This window comes from Callorhinchus milii, unplaced genomic scaffold (genome assembly GCF_018977255.1).
Source record: "Callorhinchus milii isolate IMCB2004 unplaced genomic scaffold, IMCB_Cmil_1.0 Scaffold3, whole genome shotgun sequence".
Classification (NCBI taxonomy): domain Eukaryota; kingdom Metazoa; phylum Chordata; class Chondrichthyes; order Chimaeriformes; family Callorhinchidae; genus Callorhinchus; species Callorhinchus milii.
In genome coordinates this window covers 84,444,795-84,465,553 of record NW_024704744.1, presented here as the reverse complement: position 1 = coordinate 84,465,553, position 20,759 = coordinate 84,444,795, and the positions used below count along the sequence as shown (strand labels likewise).

Sequence of the window (20,759 nt, the reverse complement as noted above, 5' to 3'; positions counted from 1 at the left end):
AGATCACAACAACAACTTGCATTTATATAGCGCTCTTCACTCCTGACGGTGTCTTAGAGCTCTTGGATGCCTTCATCCAAATCAATCACAAGATTGGTTTGGATGAAGAAAGAAAGCCCTTCCTTGTGCCTGTCCTGAAATTGCTCTTTGCGACTTTAAACCTATATCTATTCTACTGTTTTGGTGCATCTTAAAGTATCGTTTCAGGTTTACTTTTATAATCCCATTTCAAATTTATACACTTCCCTAAGACACCTCCTCTCAAGAAGGAAGAGCCCTAGGTTGTCTAATCGTTACTGAAAGCTCATTCCTCTGATGCTAGGGATTGCCCTCTTTGCTCCCCTCTACCCTGTTTCTAGGGTCCATTCAGCACCCTTATGTTGCGGAGATCAGAACGGCAAGTCAAATCTATGTTCCAATTAATGCTTTCACACTAACCATCGCTTGAAGTTTGCACTGAGATAAGGAATGTGCAGGTTTTTGTGATGTGAGACATTTCATTGCGTCAGCAATTTTACTGACAACAAGGGTGCTGATGGGGATATGCCAGAAATAATCCAGGTAGCCCTCAACAATTATAAACACAACCAAATATAGTCGCAAATGGTGACAGATATCGACTCTTGCCTCCACCCATCCCCCAGCTCAAAACTGAATAGGTCGACAAACCTGCTGTGACAAGGAAAGGAGGTTGCAAGAACATGTTAACAAACAATCACAGGCTGCCTGCCTGAGGTGAAGTAGTCAAATATGGAACAACTGGAAGTAGAAGTGAAAGTACAAGTCATTTCATTGAGCTGCTTCACGAAAGGGGTGTGACATTATAATAATCCTCCACAATAAGACCATGATGACAGCTACACGAGGAAGACTAAAACTATCTTAAAGACCAAACAGAAATATTTTTAAAGATTAAAAGAAGGCAAAAGAGTTTCGAAAGCTGGGAGTCATAGAATTAGTATTAAGCCCTTGTATCAGCACTCAAACTTGGGCGGTAACAATAACGGCAGCTATTGACACTCTTGCGCTGTTTTCTGGCAGAATCACTGAGCTAATGTTTGGGGAGCAGGGGAATGGGGGGATCAAATGGGGTTTCACTCCCAAAGATAGTTGAAAATTTACTGGCTAGACCTCAATTTTACTTGATGTAAGAATCATCACAATCACACGTCAGTCACATTTTTCACCCCATTTCACTGACAGTTTCAAGCTGAAGTACACCATGGAGCCCTCACGTCCAATTGCCCACAAGATTCTGCCAGTGTATCTACCTTGAATCATTTTTAGTTGACAAGATCTTGTCTAGTTCCTTTCTGAAACCCTTTGTAGCTTTTGATTCCACCACCAGTGATGGAAGTATTTGCAGTCAAAAACTCCAGATCTTAGGATCTGGTTCAGGAAGCCTCAATATATAAAGCTATTAATGAAGCTAAAGTTATGAATAAACTCAAATAATTAAATATCTAAAAGGCATCAGGAATGGAGAAAAAGGAAATAAGAAAAGCTACAGTAAGGTCCCATGATAAAGCATTTCATGATATTGTATTGCTTATAACTCAATTACATGCAACAGCAACAGACATTCGGGTTTGTTCTGTCCAGGCACATAAATATTCAGTTGGATAATTAAAATATTTAGTTGGATAATTTATCCTTTTAACGCTCCGAGCTGAACTGAGCATTTGATCTAATACATTTGCGACCATGTTTGCTCATTTATCAGTACGAGTCTGTACTGTGGGAATTATTTTTAGAATCAAGTAAATTGCTTGCGAAAGATTTATAAACATAAGGCACAGCACGGCCCATCCACCAGCATCAGTCAATATATCATTGCCGAGTCCTCATGAAAAGTGAAACACACTGGGTTTATTTTCTGATAGGCCACAAAACGCCAGCACAGAACACATGTATAAATTATATCCCAGGGCAATATGAGCTTCGATAACGTGAAACTGGTACTTCCAAAAATAATACATGGAGGAGCCAAAGGCTACAAATGACAGTAAGCAGATGTTTCCTTCAGTTTTCCAGCAAATTACTTGCACTGAATCAGACTTGAATCCTGCATAGTTGCTAAAACAGCACTAAGTCACTCTTTAAACTCACTCTCTGGCACACAGATTCAACTAAATATCAGTTTTACTTTCATTAAGAATGAGAAGGGGCTTTCATCCAATTCTAGACACTTGAAAGGTTTAAGCTGACAAATTGCCTTTTTTTAAAAAAGTGTTTTATCAGAATTTTTTCTACTTGGTGTGCAAATACATTGGGATCTTTTTGTACATGCAATAACTAGTGAGTGCCTTTAAAAATTAGACTTCACTATAGAAACTAGAATAAATAATTTCCATTTTTATAGCACCTTATTACGTCAACATATCTCAACTGATCACAGCTGATAGCTGTTGCTGTGATTGTTGTAATTGGCAAACACTGCAGCCATTTTGCACATAATGTGAATCAAGCAATTCATCGGGATGACTGCAGGCCAGAATATTGGGAGAAAATCCCTTCACTTTTTGAATTGTGCCTTGTGATCTTTAACTCCCATCTGAAAACAGGCAGTCAGGAATTCAGTTCAACATCTCATCCAAAGGATAGTGCCTCTGATTAGCCTAGACTGTGAACTCAAAGTCTTAACTTGTGGCTTGATCCCACTATTTGATCAGTTAAGTTTTAACTTTCTCTTGTAATCAATCTTAGCTAGATATCTTTAACTGGTAAAAGCAGCATTAATCAGCCAGACTATTCCACATCTCTGTTACTGTGTGTGTGTGTGGCGGGGGTTTGGGTGGGGGCAGACATTTTTGGTTTCCAGCCTGTCTTTAGGCATATACAATTGATACTCAGGTCCTCCAGTCCCTGGAACTACACATTTAGTTAAATCGTGCCCATAATATCCACGGTTTTCAGCATTTTTTAAAAATCTGATCATGTTCCTACTAACTCATTTTACCAATTGTTCCATTTTAGTCACCCTACTATTATAATGTAACATAGATCACAGCTAGAAGTAGAAATGGACCTGTAATAAAAGTAATAATTCTTGCATTTGATGCATACATATATAGAAGGGAGTGAGTTGAGCCATAATGGTGAAATAATTTTGTCACTTCCATAGGAATTATATAGGATTGTGTAAGATCAGAAAAGTCCATCTGGTCAGACTTATTTTCAAATATCATCTCTTCCTATCTGACGTAACCTTGTGCTCCCTTCTGAGTTTCAGGCTCCTTGTTGTGGCGCTCTGGGCTGTATTGAACATGTTATTGGGGATCCAACTCGCCATACCCTTTAGGATTTGAAAACTTCATTCAGATCCCCCCAAATCTCTCTTCATACCTTAGATGCCCAATCCTATATCCTGATTCAGTCAACCATGGTTGTATCTTCTCCATTGTTGGAATGTCAAAACCAGATGCCCGCACCTGGCACAGAGCGTTCAACGCTAATGTATTTGTGAGAAGGGAATGAAATCCAGTAAAATATTCCATCTGCAAATATATGGTGCCTTTCAGAGCTAAACACAAAAGGCACAGGTGGACACAAACCTAATTTGACCTTAATTTAGTTTTTTTTTAAACTTTCCCCAAAAGCAATTCCAATTGTCCCACTCCTGGCAGTTAACAATTCCTTTTTATACACATCACTCATCCTCAATAAGATTATCGTCTAGAATGCTTTTATCCTATAAAGGCATTCAGAAGAAATGGAACAACGTGTTCAGCCCCTTAAAGCTGTTTGGTGCTTTGTGTATTTAAACACAGCTGCACAAATTTCTATAAGTACTAAAGTTCAAAAGCGAAAGAATATAAAATGACTTTAACCTTGCTAGTTTACAAGAACCCCTCACAGAGTGGCGGAGAAACAAAAACAAGGCAGCTTCACTATGAGATATTTACAAGACACAGGAATGAAGACCGCTCTCCATTTCAGGCCTGAACTATCACAAAGTTGCTGGGGTGGGTGAGGGCATACATTTAACTAGAGGGCATACACTTAAGATGATTACCAAAAAAAGCAAAAGGTGAGGTTAGGAGAATGTTGATTAAACAGGACATGGGAAGCCTTGCCAAACATGTTGGCGGAAGCAGAATCCATAACAGCTTTTAAAAAGGAATTAGGCAAATATCTGAAAAAGGAATAACATAAAAGGTTATAGGGAAAGGACAGAGAGTGGCACCAACGGACAGCTCTATCAGAGAGCTGGCATGGGTACAATGGGCTGAACGGCCCTCTTCTGCCCTGCAAAATTCTATGATTTTAAGTGACATTAAAGGAAAGATAAGTGGTGGTACCTATCTGCAAACATTTCCTGTACTTTGGATGAAATGTTAAACCGAAGTCCCGTCTGCTTGTTCAGGTGGACGTTAAAAGATCCCATGGGACTTTTCAAAAAGAGAAGGGAGTTTCTCCTGGTGTCCTGGCCAAAAATTCCCCAAATAAAATTGGTCTTTCACTTGGCTGTTTGTGGGACACTGCTTATGTGCATATTGGCTACCACATTTGCCTGAAAAATATAAAGCCACTAGACTTTACGGTAAATCTTGTGAAGCACTTTCAAGACGACATGATAAGGCGCTCGCCACATCAATTGTAAGAATTATTGTTAACACTTAGACTGACTTAAAAGGAGTTTTACAAAATGCGAGTTGGAGCCTTTAAATTTTAAGGCTAGAATCAAGATGTGTTTCTGCTGGAACAAAAATTCAAAAGGGTTTAAATATCCGCTCTCATTTCTAACTAAAATATTTAGCACCGACTTGGGCTTCAAATCCAACCTTACCTTGTTGCCAACCATACTTTAGCCCTGGTGCAGCCAATGATGTCATGCAGCTCTTGGCCAGGGGTTGAATCGGTCCTTTGTTTTGTTTCAAAGTAGGAGTGCAGTAAATGAAGCGCCTGAAGGAATGAAAGAAAAATGAATGACTTAGTGGCTGCAGTGACAGGCTGTGGTTAATTTACCTCCGTTCTAATCATGGCAGCTCGAAGCAATCCCTTGAAATAAACTTCAGAATGCTCCCATAAATCCGAGGTTTCCAACTAATAACCGTAATTACATTTTTTAATCAATTCCACCGAGGCCCCTCTAAATGCTGAATAGGTCGGTTGGCCCTTTGTTGTGTTTTTTTTAAAAAAATGTAGTTTATCCAAAGGTATATCCACGTGAAACACACACGCAACTAGTTTGGACGTGTGACATTTTTCTCATTTAACATTGGACACAGGCCACTTTCAGCCTTTCAGAACTTCTGTTCGGTCAGAAACCGAGCAAATGAAGGCATGAAGGAAGGTCATCACCACAACCTAATCTTTCATAGAAAGGGGGAATCACTTCCCCTAAGCTGAGGGTGGATGAGTTGTGCCCATTGCATACAATGCGAACAAGCGAAGTGTAGCACAGCGGTACATTTAGTCACTGGGTTGAGGAGCATATCTGTGTCCAAATGTACTCCACACAGTAAGAGACCACTTAACCTATTGCATTGGTTTACCTGTTGCTCCTTTAATGAGCTATCTACTCTAATTCCAATTCTGTAGCTTTCTTGCTATCTTTTTTTAGGAGCTCCTTTGCCTTCAGGTTTCCCTCACTGACCATGTAACAGTCTCTGCTCTTTCTCTCTATCCTTTTATACCCTTCCTCTGCATTTGCTTATCTAATTCCCTCTTTTCGTTTGGGTCTGCCAGCCGGGTTTCGAACACATGATGAAACCATGCTAAAAAGAGTATCCAAACTCAGACTGAAAATTTCACATGTGCATGTATATTTTTCTATCAATAAAAAAGCAGCAATATTTTGTCTCGTGGAAATGGGCAGAAAAGATTGGTCTAATACATTTGGAGCTCACTTCAACCCTCAAGTCAATTGTTGTCACAAGGAACTGTAAGCTCCACTGTTAGTGTAAGTATCAAAACAGAGTTAAACCAGCGTCTGGTCTCCTTCTGTTGAAACAGATCCTTCAGGGCATTAAGCTACAATCTAACCTCCTGACCTCTTCTTCCTTCACAGGTCTAAAGTAAGCCTCAAACTAAGCAGTAATCAAACTCGAGAGGCCATCAAACCAAACTCCAGCACATATTGCTACTCAATATAACTGGTGGCATATTCGCCAACAGAAAGCGCAGGTTAGTGAGGGGACAATGGATGTGCTTTGATACTGTCTTTACATTGCTGCTGATCATATTTTCCAATGCCGCACAACCCCATGTTAATTCCCGAGACATCCACACAGATATGTTGTTTAACAAAATTTTTGTTAGCAATACAGAGGGCGGGTGGGGGGTGGAATTACAACATGTATCTCAGGTGATAATTATATCAACCAAAAATGCAGTGTTAATAGTTATCACTGGGCTCGGAAAGGGGGAGAAGAAGGGCTATCATCCCAAGGTTTGTGATGACTAGTGTTTTTATAGGCAAACATGGCAGCCAATTTGCATGCAGCAATGCCCCACAAACAGCTATGAGGTGAATGATAACTTTTATCCATGGGATTGTTGGCAAGGACATTGGAAGAAACTCCCTTCTCTTTTTGAATAGTGTCATGGGATCTTTAACATCTGTCTAAATAGGCAGACGGGACCTAAGTTTAAAGTCTCATCTGAAGGACGCACCTATGATAATGCAGTGCTCCTCCATCATTGCATTGGAGTGTCAACCTAGACTATAAGCTCAATGTCCTGATGCATGGCTTAAACTCACAAACATTCTACCTCAGATGTAAGAATGCTACCAACTGAACCAGGCTGACACTGTATTCCACTGTATTCCAGGCAAAATGAGTCACCCAAGATCTTTGGAATTAAGAGAGCAAAAACATTTCCAGGCAAGTCATTTAGTGAATTAAAAAGTACGGAGTAAGACTGTTGAGCTTGGAGGTATAATGAACCTTTAGGCACTGCAATTTTCTTCTAAAATATCCACGTTGCTCAGAACAAAATAGTAATCCTTGTAAGATATAGCACTGATAACATCGAAATGTGTTTACAGGTAACGGTTGGCAAGTTGTAGTTGCTTTGGATTTCAAGGTAAATTTGGAAGTTAATGTGTCCACAGCAAGTCCCACAGCTACCCTGAGGTGAGAGTGCTCTCAAATGATAATTTTCACCCCTATTGCTGTTCGGGAGATCTGTGCAGCACACACAACTTCAAACCTCCCAAGTTCTGAGGTGATTCTCATTTCATTGATGTCTTTGCCCATCCCCGAACGAGGTATAAGAGACAGAAGCAAATCAACTAGTGCAAAGAAGTTCTACTTTAATATTATATATATATATTATATATATTGTGGTATGGGATTCTTAATATCTTGCGTCAATTGAGGATTTATTAAGCTCTCTGTTATAGATCACATCATGTTTCTACCCGCACGCATTCCATGCTTCAGCTTAGCAATAAGCAACATTTGATTTGGACTCTCTATACACGGATATGCAGCAACCCCAACATTTGTGGAATTGGTTCTGACAAGCCGACGTAAATCTTAAGTGTAGAACTGCCAATGAGAACACACTGGATGAGCTATGTTCCAGGCACGCTGACAGATGGCCTGCAGCTGAAATGCATTCGGCTGCGTCTCACTGTGGGTAAAGCTGGCCCTTCTCTAGCCCCACCCCTCCTCCTCCTCTGGGTTCTGTTGATTTAAATTGTAAGTCAGATTCATTTATTTTTCTTAAGATTTTCATTTCATCATAATTGATAGCCTGTCTGTTGCAAAGGGAGAGGGAGGAGGAGAGGGTGAGGTGGAGGGGGGGGAACGCAATGGGTCATTTTCAAAAGATTGCTGGTTGAAATTTCTGCTTTTCGTCCAAGAAACAGTGACCCTAAGCTTAAGAAAGAATAATTAAATAACAAGAATAAATGTTAATTGGCGGAATTAAGAAAAAAAACTTTTGTACGCAGTGGTGAACATCCTTCCATTCATTCATAAGCTGCTTTGAAATAGTGTACTGCTTTATTGCAGTTGTTAAAATGTCTATACCCCCTTTAGTTAGTTCTATAAACGATCACTGGGGTAGGTACAGTATACAGTGATATCAGCGTGCTTTCCAGGGTCAGTGCAACAGTCAGCGTGTTGTTCCAATTTAGCACACAGGAATGTGAATATTTATAGTGTACACATAATTAAAGCAAACACAGCACCGCAGGCATGTTCATAAATCTATTTATTATATTGAACCAAGATTTGGAGAATGTTAAAGGTTATTGACACTTAAGAAAAAAAGGGAGGGGAGGGAAAGCCACGAAAAATAATTTAGCGTTTTATGGAGTTCTGAACGCCGTGGTAGTGTAGCACAAGTAACTCTTTTCTGTGTACTCCATTAAAGTCTTGCAAACAAGATAGACCACGTTCACGAATTTCACATACATGGACAAGTACACTACTTAAACTGCAATTGGGAGCAAAACAGCAACAAATTTCATTTTGCAAAATTCTGTAAAGGCTACTATAAAGGCTGTTTTAACAGTCTGCAACATTGCTCTCAGCTGAAAAATAACATTTCCCAAGTTAGGAGATCTTTGGAATTTTTCCTATTGAAGACACTCCATCCACCACATTAAAATGTTGGCGAATGTACAAAATGGGGCAATCATCCTTAAAGACAATCTAGATGTCATGATATAGGAAAGCGCATCTTGTCTCCCTGTCCCCTCATCCTATTTCCCTATTTCGCCCGTTTCCCTTCCACCCCCCCACCCTGCTCAATTTTTTGTACTGTGTTTATTGCAAGGCTATTTGTCCCTCCCATTCTAACCTTGGTCTTTGGGGTCTGCAGTTTCTTCAAAGGTTTGTGGCTCAACTTAGCTCAGTGTGTGCAGGATGTCTTCAATAAAAGATTCTACAAGGATTCTACAATCTTACAATTTTCTTCCTTCTCAACAGATTCCATCCACTGACCAAGTAGTGTAAGGAAGCAGAAGAGGGGTGCCACGGGAGAAGGAGGGGTGCGTAAGGACTCTATCAAAGACCAGGACTGATCTATCAAAACGCCCTTCGATTAAAGCTTGTGAGGTCTAGACAGTAACGCTTAATAATAGCACGTTCAGTCTGGCAAAAAACAGCAATAGACAGCTACTTTAGCATCGCCTAGGATGTGGCTTTAGAGGGACTTCACATGTGTTACAGAACAAAGTGATGGTCTAACTCTATACGATAAGAATTGTATGCTATACAAAATCAGGTACAAAGCCACAATATCAATATTTTTGCTCACAAAATATACAGTCAATTCACTTTTACAGTATAATCTGTGAAGTGCTTTGAGACGGCTCAAAGACATGATAAGATGTTATATCAAATCAAGGATTATTATTATTATTACACTCAACAGTAACGACCCGAAGTGCTTTAAGGCATTTCAGAATGTAAAAGTACTATAAAAGTAGTTAGTTTTCTTAAATTCCATTAAGGCATCAGGCATCAGAAGAGGTCTGTTAGGGCTTTTTCAACACCGAGAACCTTTACAAAAGCCTTAAGCACCATAAATGCAGTAAACTCTCATAGTTGAAACAAAGGAAGGAAAAATAGAAGTGGCTTGATGGTGCCAAATGTGGGTTTTGAAAGCCTGGAGGAGGAAGGCCAGACTGAGGGAGGGAGAAAAGTAGCTCTAGAGTCTTGAGGGCGCTGGGAAAGTATGAGGCAATGGAATACATTTCAATTACAACATAGTTAGGAGATACGGAGGAGGCAAAATGTGTAGGATGAAATATTCGGAGCTCGGAAAGATGAGAGGAAAGTTCAAAGCTTACTCTATTTTTCTCTTTCAGATGCTGATAATTTTCAGCTTTATCTACTTTCATCTCAAGATTTTCAGCATTCGCAGTATTTCTTTCTACATTAGTTGACATATGCGTCACTTGTTGACCTGACCTTGGTGACAAAGAGTGTGCATAGATTACTGTAAAAGAGGTGTAGGGATGTGTGTGTGTGTATGGGAGCATATATCTTTGTGATTGTGTGTGGGGAGGCCAGGTGGGGGGAGGGAGGAGAAGAAAGAGCAGAGATTGAAGAGGTACCATTTTCAGCCCACGTGGGATGGAAAAGGTAAAGGGAAGAATAAAGAAACAATCCTCTTTCTCTTCCGCGCCCCAAACCCGCTCCCCCTTCTCCCCAATATACAGTAGGCTGATTAGAGCAAAGTTACATGGAGTGCATACAAAGAGCTGTCGGCAAATAATAGGGAATCAGGAATAGAGTAGATAGCTCCTGTGGAAGGACAAGCACTGGCATAGACGTGATGGGGTAAACAAGCTTCCTTCCATGTATGTTGATAGAAATACACTCTGCAGCCAGAGCAGGAGTCAGCACAAGGGAGAACTGTGAAGTGTCAGACTTGAGAGAGGGAGGCTGCTTGCAGACTAGACCAGAGAAGGAGCTGCATCTCATTCTATTCAAATATAGTACCTTCAAGCTGAGAGTTTTGGCAGAAACCCAGCCAGACCAGAGAGCGGAGAAAGTTGGTACCTTCCTCACCTAGAGATTGTTTTTTTTAAATATGAAACAAAACGTAGGTGGCATTTACTTTTCCTCACTAGCTTTACTCTTTGCCAACATCTGTCACAGACAGAGGTCTGGAAGAAATCCAGAAGGCCCTGGAAGAAAGAGCCGGATTGGATGTCATGGAAAACTCACTGGGTTGAATGCAGAGATTTGCCACCCAGAGTATTGAGCTTGGTTTATGAGTGGAGCTGACGTAGCACAATAGAACACCAATATTGTGGCAATAAATCAAGAGTACAGATCCCTATACCATACTGGAACCGGCAGAGTAATCCTACTGCAAGGAGCCTTGGTGGGCTAGGCCTGGGAATAGGAAAGGACGGCAAATGTTTGGCAACTTTCTTAAGATACTGGACTGCCTTTGTGATATGGAACACTGACAGTATGAGGTTGAGATGGTCCTATCCCAGGTGATGTAAGAAGCCAAACCCCAATCAACATTGTACTTGTAACATGCTCAAATGTCTTGACGCCCTCCCACATAGGGAGGGGATTCCACAAGGCCTACTTATCCCTGGTCATCCTTTGACCCTTTCCTCTATCTACATTGTACGGCTTATACCTGGAGCCATCTTGTCTTGTCATCTAACCACTTCTTGATTTGACTTGGGTCCTCTGCCTTGTGGTACCTACATTCAGGGCTCTATCACCAGTTCTCCAACAGGGCCATTTCGACTGGTCTTTTCGAGGCTGGCCTGGCTGGTAGAAGCAGGTGTTTGTTCCCATAAGTAGGGACAATGTGTCTCGAACAGCAGGCACCTCACATAGGGCCAACCTCACTCAACCTTTGAATGGATGCCCTCCCCCTCTCCACCCCATGGGTTAAGGCTTCTTGTACATAGTATAAGAAAAAATACAGTGGCCGTGAACATCACGCAATAACGCATTAATCTATAGGGGCTATTATGAGTCAGAATATTGTGAGTTCAAGTCCCGTGTCAGAACTTGAGCTCATTGTAGTCCGACACTTCAGTGCAGTGCTGTGGGAGACCTGCACAGTCAGATGTACCAGCCTTTGGGTGAGATGCTAAATGAGGTCCCATCTACCTGTTCAGGTAGATGTTAAAGATCTCATGACATTGTCAAAAAAGAGAAGAGTTTCTTCTGGTGTCCTGGCTAAAATTGGTCACTCACTTCATGGCTGTTTGTGGGTCACTGCTGTGTACTAATTGGCTGTCGCAGTTGCCTAAAATATACAGTCAATAGACTTCACAGGCAAAAACCATCCGGTGAAAAGCTCCTGTGAAAACACCCTGAAACATTTTGACAATGTAATAAATGATAATCCTTACATTTGGTAAAGCATCTTTCACGTTAGGAGGACATCCCAAAGCACTTCATAGTAAAGTGCAGTGACTGCTTGTTTTGTGGGTGATAAGCACTATATCAAATACAAGGATTATTATTGCTATCTCATGTGTAAACCATGGGTAATCATGTTTACAGACGCCTTTCACGAATGATAATGATTTGTTAAATGTTATTAGCAGTAAATCCAAATCACCTGCTGTATTGTAACACTAATCCTTGCATTCAAAATACCGCCTATAACCCTCAAAAGTCTTTCACTGTAAATTGCTTTCAAGTAAGGGCACATGGAATTAAAGGCAATATATTAGCATGGATCGAAGAGTGGCTAACTGGAGAAAAACAGTGAGTAGAGATAAACGGGTCCTTCTCAGATTGGCAAGATGTGACTAGTGGAGTGCCACAAGGATCAGTACTTGGGCCTCAACTATTTACAATCTATATCAATGATCTAAATGAGGATATAGAACTTAAAATATCTAAATTTGCTCCTGGGATGAGGGGGTTGACCTATGAGTGAGTAAACTAGGCCTATGTTCTCTAGAATAAAGAAGAATTAGGGGTGATCTTATAGAACATATAAGATTCTTATGAGGCTTGACAGAGTAGACAGTGCAAGACTATTTCCCCTGGTAGGAGAATCTAGAACTATGGGTCACAGTCTTAAGATTAAGGGATAGCCTTTTCAAACAGAGTTGCGGAAACACCTTTTCACTTAGAGGTTAGTGAATTTATGGAATTCTCTACTCCAGAAGACTGTAGATGCTCAGTCTTTGAACATATTCAAGACTGAGATTGATAGGTTTCTAAAGGATAGAGGGATTAAGAGATATGGGGATAAGGCGGGCAGATGGAGTTAGGTTAGAATATCAGCCATGATCTTATTGAATGGCTGGACAGGCTCGAGGGGCCGAATGGCCTACTCCTGCTCCTAATTCCTATGTTCCTAAATATAGTGACTGAATGGGTTGGCAAACACACACCGATTCATTGATTGTGAATTGATTGCATTATTAAGGGAACCTGTGATTCACATTCATTTACATGTGCTTTACACATTGTGCATAATACAGCCACATTCATATATGGCGCACGATAGACTCTGCTATGTTGCACATTACAAAGAGGAAACTGCTGGATCTTGACTTTAAGGCTGTAAGGTTGGCATAGTTTGTTTACAAAGAACAAGTAGCCACGGTTCAAATGATAAATGGCAGTGAGTTTTAGGGCAGTAGGAAAATCTCTGGGAATTGCTGATATTTATGAACTGCATTGCTCCCATGGTTTCTGACACCACGATAACCACAAGCTAAATTACTGCCTCTTTGCTCACTGCCACCCATTATGCTATATGTAGCACTTGAGGATTTGGCAGTACGAGTCAGACACCAGTATCTCAAGAATCGAAAACAATATTTTATCTCTGCAGACTTTTAAAAATAGTCGCTATTTACATGTTGCTGCTTAAGATTTAATACAAATTTATAAAACATTTTTAACAGGAAACCCTTTATTCATGCCAATTTCTCTCCCTCCTCCAGCGAAGCTCTTCTCTCCCTCCTCTCCCTTTTGGAAGATATTTTTCCTTCTTCGGTGTGTCAGCCTGGCTTAGTTGGTAGCAGTCTTGCCTTGGAGCCAGAAAGTTGTGAGGTATGCCCCTCTTTTAGACTTTGAGCTCAGTCTAGGCTGACATTCCAATACAGTGTTGGGGAGGAGCTGTCCTTTGAACGAGATGTTAAATCAAAGTCCTGTCTGTGCCTGTTCTGGTGGACATTAAACATCCAATGGCACTGTCTGAAAAGAGAGGGTAGTTTCTCCCTGTGGCTCGGCCAATAATCAATAATCCCTTGGATAAAATGGGTCAATCACTTCATGATTGTTTGTGGGATGTTGTGCACAAATTGGCTGCCATGTTCACCTACAAAATAGACCTCACAGAATATCATGTGAAGGCGTTTGAGATAGATGTCCTCCCAACATTAAAGGTGCTGTATCTAATGCAAGGATTATTGTTATTACTGTTATTATTCTACTGGGGTATATTTCTGCAGACACCAGATGCCCTTTGCCCAAGTGGCCATTCTCCATGTGTGACAGTAATTGTCGGCAGGCTATTTGACCATGGGGGTTGAGGGGTTATACACTGAAGTCAAGCCCTGTCCACATCTGACATCCACATGTACGCAACTTCCAGTTGGGGTCACCTGTTGGGATGTCAGGAGCAGGAACCCAGACTTATTTTTCAATGCCCTGAATCATAAGATTGAATCACAATCTTATAATTCATGGCCCAATGCCCATTTTGCTTTCTGAAATCAGCAACTCTGATGATATTGATATTTCCCCTCCCAGTCTGGTTTTGCAGAAACAGTCCCCAGTGGGCAGTAGATTGAGAACTTTCACATTCAAGTTTAGAAGGAACTAGTCTTTTTATAGTGCCTGGTTTTTGGTCACATTTAAACTACAACAACCTGCATTTATACATGTGGGTAACGTCTCAGAGCACTTCACAGTGGCCGAGCCTGATGCCGAGTCAGGGGATGGGAAGAGGTGACCGTAAGCACGGTCGAAGAGGGAGGTCTTCAGGTGTGATCTGAAAAAGGGGAAGGAGAAGGCATTGAGGATGAGAGTTCCAAAGCTTTGGGGCATAGTGGCTGAAAGCACTAGAGTGGATGGTGGAATGGAAGTGATGAGGGACCAACTGAATGGATGTGGTATGGGGAGTAATAATAATAATAATAATCCTTGCATTTGATATAGCGCTTTTCATGTCGGGAGGACGTCCCAAAGCGCTTCACAGAACACACTGTAAAGTGAATTGACTGTATATTTGTGGGCGAACGCTGCAACCAATTGCGCACAGCAATGTCCCACAAACAGTCATATGGATTGAAAATGACCAATTTATTTTGTTTTTTTGGAGGTATTATTATTAGGCGTGTGGAGTAAGGAAACTTGCCCAAGGTTTCGCCCTGCCTGGAACTGAACTCAGGTCTCTCAATTGCAAAGCGAGTGCTCTAACCACTGAGCTACAGGACTCCAGTAATCCGGTTGGGCAGGTAGGGAGGGGCCAGGATGTGAAGGGATTTGTAGACGAGTGTGAGGATCTTGAAGTTGATCCATTCTGTGATCGGGAGCCAGTGGAGCCTGGCGAGAACTAGTGTGATGGGGGTACGGAGGTTAAAGCAGGCGAGTATATGGGGTGGGGGAGGGGCGTGGAGTTCTGGATTTGAAACATCTGAAATCTCTTTGTGGAAATCTGCTCTCAAGTGTTGAAGCTATTTTTGCGTGACTACTTGGTTAGCTATGAGGCAATGGGCCAATTCATCTGGAGGATTGCTGGCCAGGTTACTTGGAGAATCTCGCTTCTGCTAACAAAGCACGTCACGGCATCTTTAAAGTCCACCTGAAAACAGGGATTTAGCTTCTCACCCAAACATCTAGTACCTCAAGACGTTGCAGGGCTCCCACAGTACTGTGCTTAAGTGTAGATGCCTGGATTAGCTTGGTTTGTATGCCATACATATCCTTCAGCTATAGCAAAGCAGCAGGTGTACTTTCAGAGTCCTCTCTTGTCTAATAGCAGTGGTAATCTTGGATAATTTTAACCTCAGTTACTCAATAGGACAAGGAAATTTATTAGCAGGTCATCGTTGCTCAATAGCAGTGGCGCACTCCAACAGCTCCAACAACCTAGCCCATTGGCGATTCCAGAAAGATAATAATAATAATCCTTGCATTTGATATAGCACCTTATCATGTCTTTGAGACGTCTCAAAGCGCTTCACAGAATATACTGTGATTCTGTATACCATAAAATGAACTGACTGTTTATTTTGTGGGCGAAACAGATGAAGCAGGACAGAACCTGTGTTTTAGTTATTTATTTTCATTACAATATTGTGATTCAAAATTGGTCTTGCTCCAGTTTCCGAATGACAATCTTACTATAGACAAAAACAACCCCCATCCCCCTTTGCCAATTGATACTGTAACTGTGGTTACCATTCAAAAATAGTGCACAACTTTCTTTAATAGCCAATTTTGAGAAGCAATACAAATTGCCACTCCCATGGTTACCCTATCTCACAAAACAAAGAGAGGGGGAAAAAAAAGACAACAAGGAAGCTGCACATAGCATTCAAAAATAGCAAGCATTTCCTAACATTTTTGTGGCGAGCTGCAAAACCCTATTTCAGTTGGCATGAGCTGTGATGTAGCCACAAGTCTCCAGAGAGAGTTGGAGAGTGAGAGAAGCCATCTCTGAAATCCTCTGATAAAGAGCAGTGTGCAATAAGGCAGTCTGAAAAAGTACAAGCAAACTTTTTGTTTAAAAAATCCTATTGGGAGCATATACATCTATCCATGGGAAGAATCCAGACTAGAGGCTGAGATAGTTCCCTGCCACATACTGAGCTGGAAATGCCAAGATGAAACTTTTCAAATTTAGAAATGATAGAAATCACAGCACAAGAAGCTCTTCGGGCCCATTGCGCTCAGTAGAGCTAATGTACTCAAATCAAAACCATCTTTTCCCTTCAAATATTTACCAATTACCTTTCGAACCTTACTAAGCATTAACTTCGATAGCTAAAAGTGGCAAAACGTTCCAATAAATCTCTGCGTGGAAAAAGTTCAGGAACTTGACAGCTCCATTCTATAACCTCCCCTTTCGAAATGTTTGGATCTGATTTGTATGACTTCCTAACTGGATTGCTTATTAAGCAATTCCTTTTTAAAGAAGTAGGTCACGTCAAACAAAGTCCCATGGGTTGAAGCAACTTATCTCCAGTTACCTCGTGTGAAGGATTTAAGTTTCCCATTCTCCTGCCTTTTTCAAACACCCTTTTATAGTTCTCCTTTATAGATATTCAACAACAACAATAACTTGGATTTATATAGCGCCCTCCACACCGGACGGCATGTTATTTCCTCTTAAAGGTCAGTTCAGATTCTGCCTCATAGAGAAGTAGTGAGTCTAAGTAAGTTTGTAGATAGGGCAATAGTGAGTCTAAGTAAGTCTGTGTTTGAGTGGTAGTGTGTTTTCAGTTTTTCCTTGATTCAAGAAAATTTATTTTGTTGGCCAACCACAAAGGTTGGCTACCACTGAGACAGACAATTCCACATCCTAACAATCTTCTGCGTGTAATCTTTTTTTATCCTAACCCCCGGTTAGCTCTTTTACTAATTACCTTAAATCTGTGCCCTTGTTCAATCAACGTAGGCAATTCTGCCATTAATCCTTTCAAAAATAAATAATGAAATGATTCTAACTAAACTCTTTGGAAAAAAGTATGCTTGCCTCCAGCCATTACTTTTTAACAGGCTGCTCCCGTCCAAGTTAAGCCTAAGGGAAATGTTCACAATAACTGAAGGAATGGGTTCGAAGCCAAAGGGACAACTGAATTTTAATAAGAACATTTGATAGTTACAGTAAATGAATAAGAGTGGAAAGTAGGAGAGGGGAAACTCTGCCAGTTAATACATTTTTTGTTCCATTCCATCTCTATACTTCATTACAGTAGCTTTATAACCTATTTAGAAAGAACCTAGCATTTGCATGCATTGAAACATCTGTGCAAGCTCCAGGTCTTTGACTGTCTCAGTAAAAGGGTTTTACATTGAGAGAGCTTATTTACTGGATGGCACCTTAACAAAATGCATCAGCATAAACTAGTAGAATCAAAAGCCTTGAATTTATCATTCAAAAATAAATAAATTTTACAAAATAATAATGATTTCGTCACTGAATCCATGACTGTTGTATGCAATTGGCTGCCGCGTTTGGCCCACAAATTCATTTTATAGCCTTCCCCCCAAAAACTCGATATCCTAGAAGACATCTTTACAAAAAGCCTTTACATATAAAAGGATTCACTTTGCAGACGGTTTGAATAGGAGATTGAACCCCATCCTTTACTTATTTATATTATTCTTTTATCAGTCATGAATGCATTTGAAGCTTGTGACAGTGTGCGAGTATTGTAGTTCCCAAGTAAGTGAGAAGAGGGTTTGTTATGAAGTACTAATAAAAAACGGGTGTGGAAAATCACTGCAATTTATTGTGCAAGAGGTGACTTAATGGATCAGTCCACCCAAAATCAAGGAAAGATATGCTCGGGAATCTCCGGGGAGCTTTTCCCAAAAGTCGCAAAGGAAGCGATTGCTGAAGCGATTACTAAAGTAACATTGAATTTTCAACACTCTCTGGCTCAATTTCACAAGTAAATAATGTCCAGATGTACCAGACAAACTTTTTGATTATCCTTTTTGTTCCAAGCATTCTGCCCCCACAATCCCCAAAAGTCGTCCCCCACCCCACATTCCCCCCACCTCCCTCGTCTGTATTTAAGGCAATTTCAATCGGTGTCTGTTACTTTGACCGCATCACTTTTCACCAGCATCCACTATGTCTGTCACAGAGGAAATAACATGAGTGTTGGCTTGCAATTTCAATCATCAGTTCAAGACATTGCTGTAAGGTTCCTTCAAGCTATGATCTTGCTATCTTCTAAGTTACTTTTGTTCTTCTCCACTCTCTCGCTCCCTGTAAGTTGCACCGATCCCCAAGTGAAACCGAAGACAGACAATAGGAATGACATTCACATTCCGAGTCACAAACAGCAGCTCTCGACGGTAATTGGAAGTGCGGCACGTCGATCTGTCGTGGGAACTCTACTCTGACGCAATTGATTTCTGGAGCCGAGTTTCCAACGGTCAACACGACCTAGTCAGCGGCATGAATCGCCAGATGCAGCTTGGAGCCGATAAGTGGCTCCTGTTCTGAATATTCTGTTACATGTGGGCCACAATCAGTTCCAAACCTCAGCCAATGCCATTCTAATGCAGGCAGTTGAGCATTGTAGGAGAACAGCTGTGGCAACTATTCTCAGATAATCTCCTCCTTCCCCTACTACCCCAATCAACCTTTCCAACAACACAACCAAGATCAGAAACTCGGCTTCAGTGAATCACAGATTATACCACTTCGCTGTAAAGCTTCATGGCACACCATTGCCCTCTGTCTCCACATTGAGAATGACAAAGGGAAGAACCACTTAATTCTCATTTGCTTATTTCCCTTAAAGGGAGGGAAGCTGGCTATTTCATGGGGAAATCCACTAAGCATCACATTCAACCCGCTGAATTCCAGTTAATCCACATACTCGTTGGGAAACGTACAACAGTGAAGTGCTGACTTTCTTTTTAATGTAACAGTAAGAAAATGACTTCCCTTCAAGACCTGGTACCTCTTTAAAGTAAACAAAATGCAATTTCATTAAAAAAGGCAATCTTACCCTGAAACATTTAAGGTACGAAACACATTTACAGGTACACCCCTCCCCCTCGATAGCTCAGCATGTTGATCCAGTAAGTAACTGAGCCAAAGGTCTGAGTACCCTGCAATGGGTTGTATTTCAGCCCGGGTGACACAAGGGTTGCTACTGGGATATTATTGGACTCAGTGTACTTAACCTAGGAAGGGGAAAATCCATTGATCCCAGTGAGAAGGTGCAGGTTCGTGGACCCTGAGTAATAACAGGTTTGGAGCTCACTGTGAATCCTGATCTCCCCCCACCCACCCTCTCAGAGTTTCTGATTTCCCCCCTCGTCCCCTCCCATCTATAGAACAGCCTGCCAGTACTTACCATCAACACTCACATAAATAATGCCATTGGAACGAAGGTACTAGGACACATGGCTTTTGGGGAAATGTGTCGGGAGTGAAAGAAAAAAAGTAGAGCAGAAAACAGACTAGGAGTGGAAAAATATTATTGCAAAATGGAATGACCTCTTCTGAGGATAAAGATCATATGTAAACATTTCAGACAGAGCTCATTACATTTCCTTCCCATAACTGTGACACTTCACAAAATGCTCTTCAAAAAGTTCTTAGTTCAAAGGTGATGACAGAATGACGGAAAACAAAATTGAACAATTTGCTCCCACTGCTGAGATCTGAGTCTTCAAAACTTTTAAGTGTTTGAGAGCCTTTTCAAAGTGCTCAAAGATCCAGTTAGTTAGTAAAGCTCTTTCACAATTTTAACAATAAAAGGAAAACTATTTGTAGATTTCAATCAATTCTCCCAGGTCTCTAGATTCACCTTTTGCCCATAGAACACAGTCACTCCACTTTATTGTATATTCTGTGAAGCGATTTGAGATGTGAAGACTCTATGCCAGATGTAAGGATTTTTTTTAAACCACCATTCCTGGACATACAAGACTAAGGAAAATGATTAAAACAAGTTTAAAAATAAATAATTTAAATAACAATGGATTGTTTCCACTGGTAGTTGACCTAATACCCTGATTGTGTTAAACAAATCAAACACAATCAAAAAAGGAATTAAAGGGGAAGTTAGAAATAAAGCCTGGGTGGGGACAACGTTGAAGCCTTTATGACAAACCATAGTTGGACATTCTTTTTAAAGGGAATTAGACTGACACTTGAAGTGCAGTAATATCACAGCAGGATGTGATTTACCTGAAGACTTGGACTTGGCCATTGGTTTTAGCTAACATAATAATGATTCTTGCATTTAATGTATCGCCTTTTATGTTATGAGGATGTCTCAAAGCGCTTCACGGGATTTAATGTGTTGTGACTGTGTATTGTGTTGTGGAATGTAATTGGTCAGTTGGCCGTTGTTCATATTGCTTCCTGCTTTGCACATCACAGTGAGAAGGACCAGTGGCACACCTGCGCGATGAATGCGGTCCACCGTATTGTACGTGAATGAAGTGTGTTATAAATGGGTTATGTTGGATTAGCATGTACAAGGGCAAAGAAATTTTCAACTCATAAATTTACTCACCAAATATAGTTCTCCTTTAACAACGTGCTTGTGACTTTGCAGTCCATGATTTTATCAGTTAATCTTAATGCATTCTTAATTTTACATCCAGTTCCCCATTAAGCAATCTCTATTTATGCCAATGATT

General features: G+C 40.8%; 1 protein-coding gene across 1 annotated transcript in view; it reads right to left on the bottom strand.

Annotated features, from left to right (window-relative positions):
* Positions 1-20,759, bottom strand: part of LOC103177989 (THADA armadillo repeat containing) — a 170,872-nt gene that overhangs the window by 46,342 nt on the left and 103,771 nt on the right. Inside the window, exon 29 of the mRNA XM_007892437.2 lies at positions 4,790-4,905. Within this exon, the coding sequence (XP_007890628.2) occupies positions 4,790-4,905 (116 nt within the window). The remainder of the gene's footprint in view (positions 1-4,789; positions 4,906-20,759) is intronic.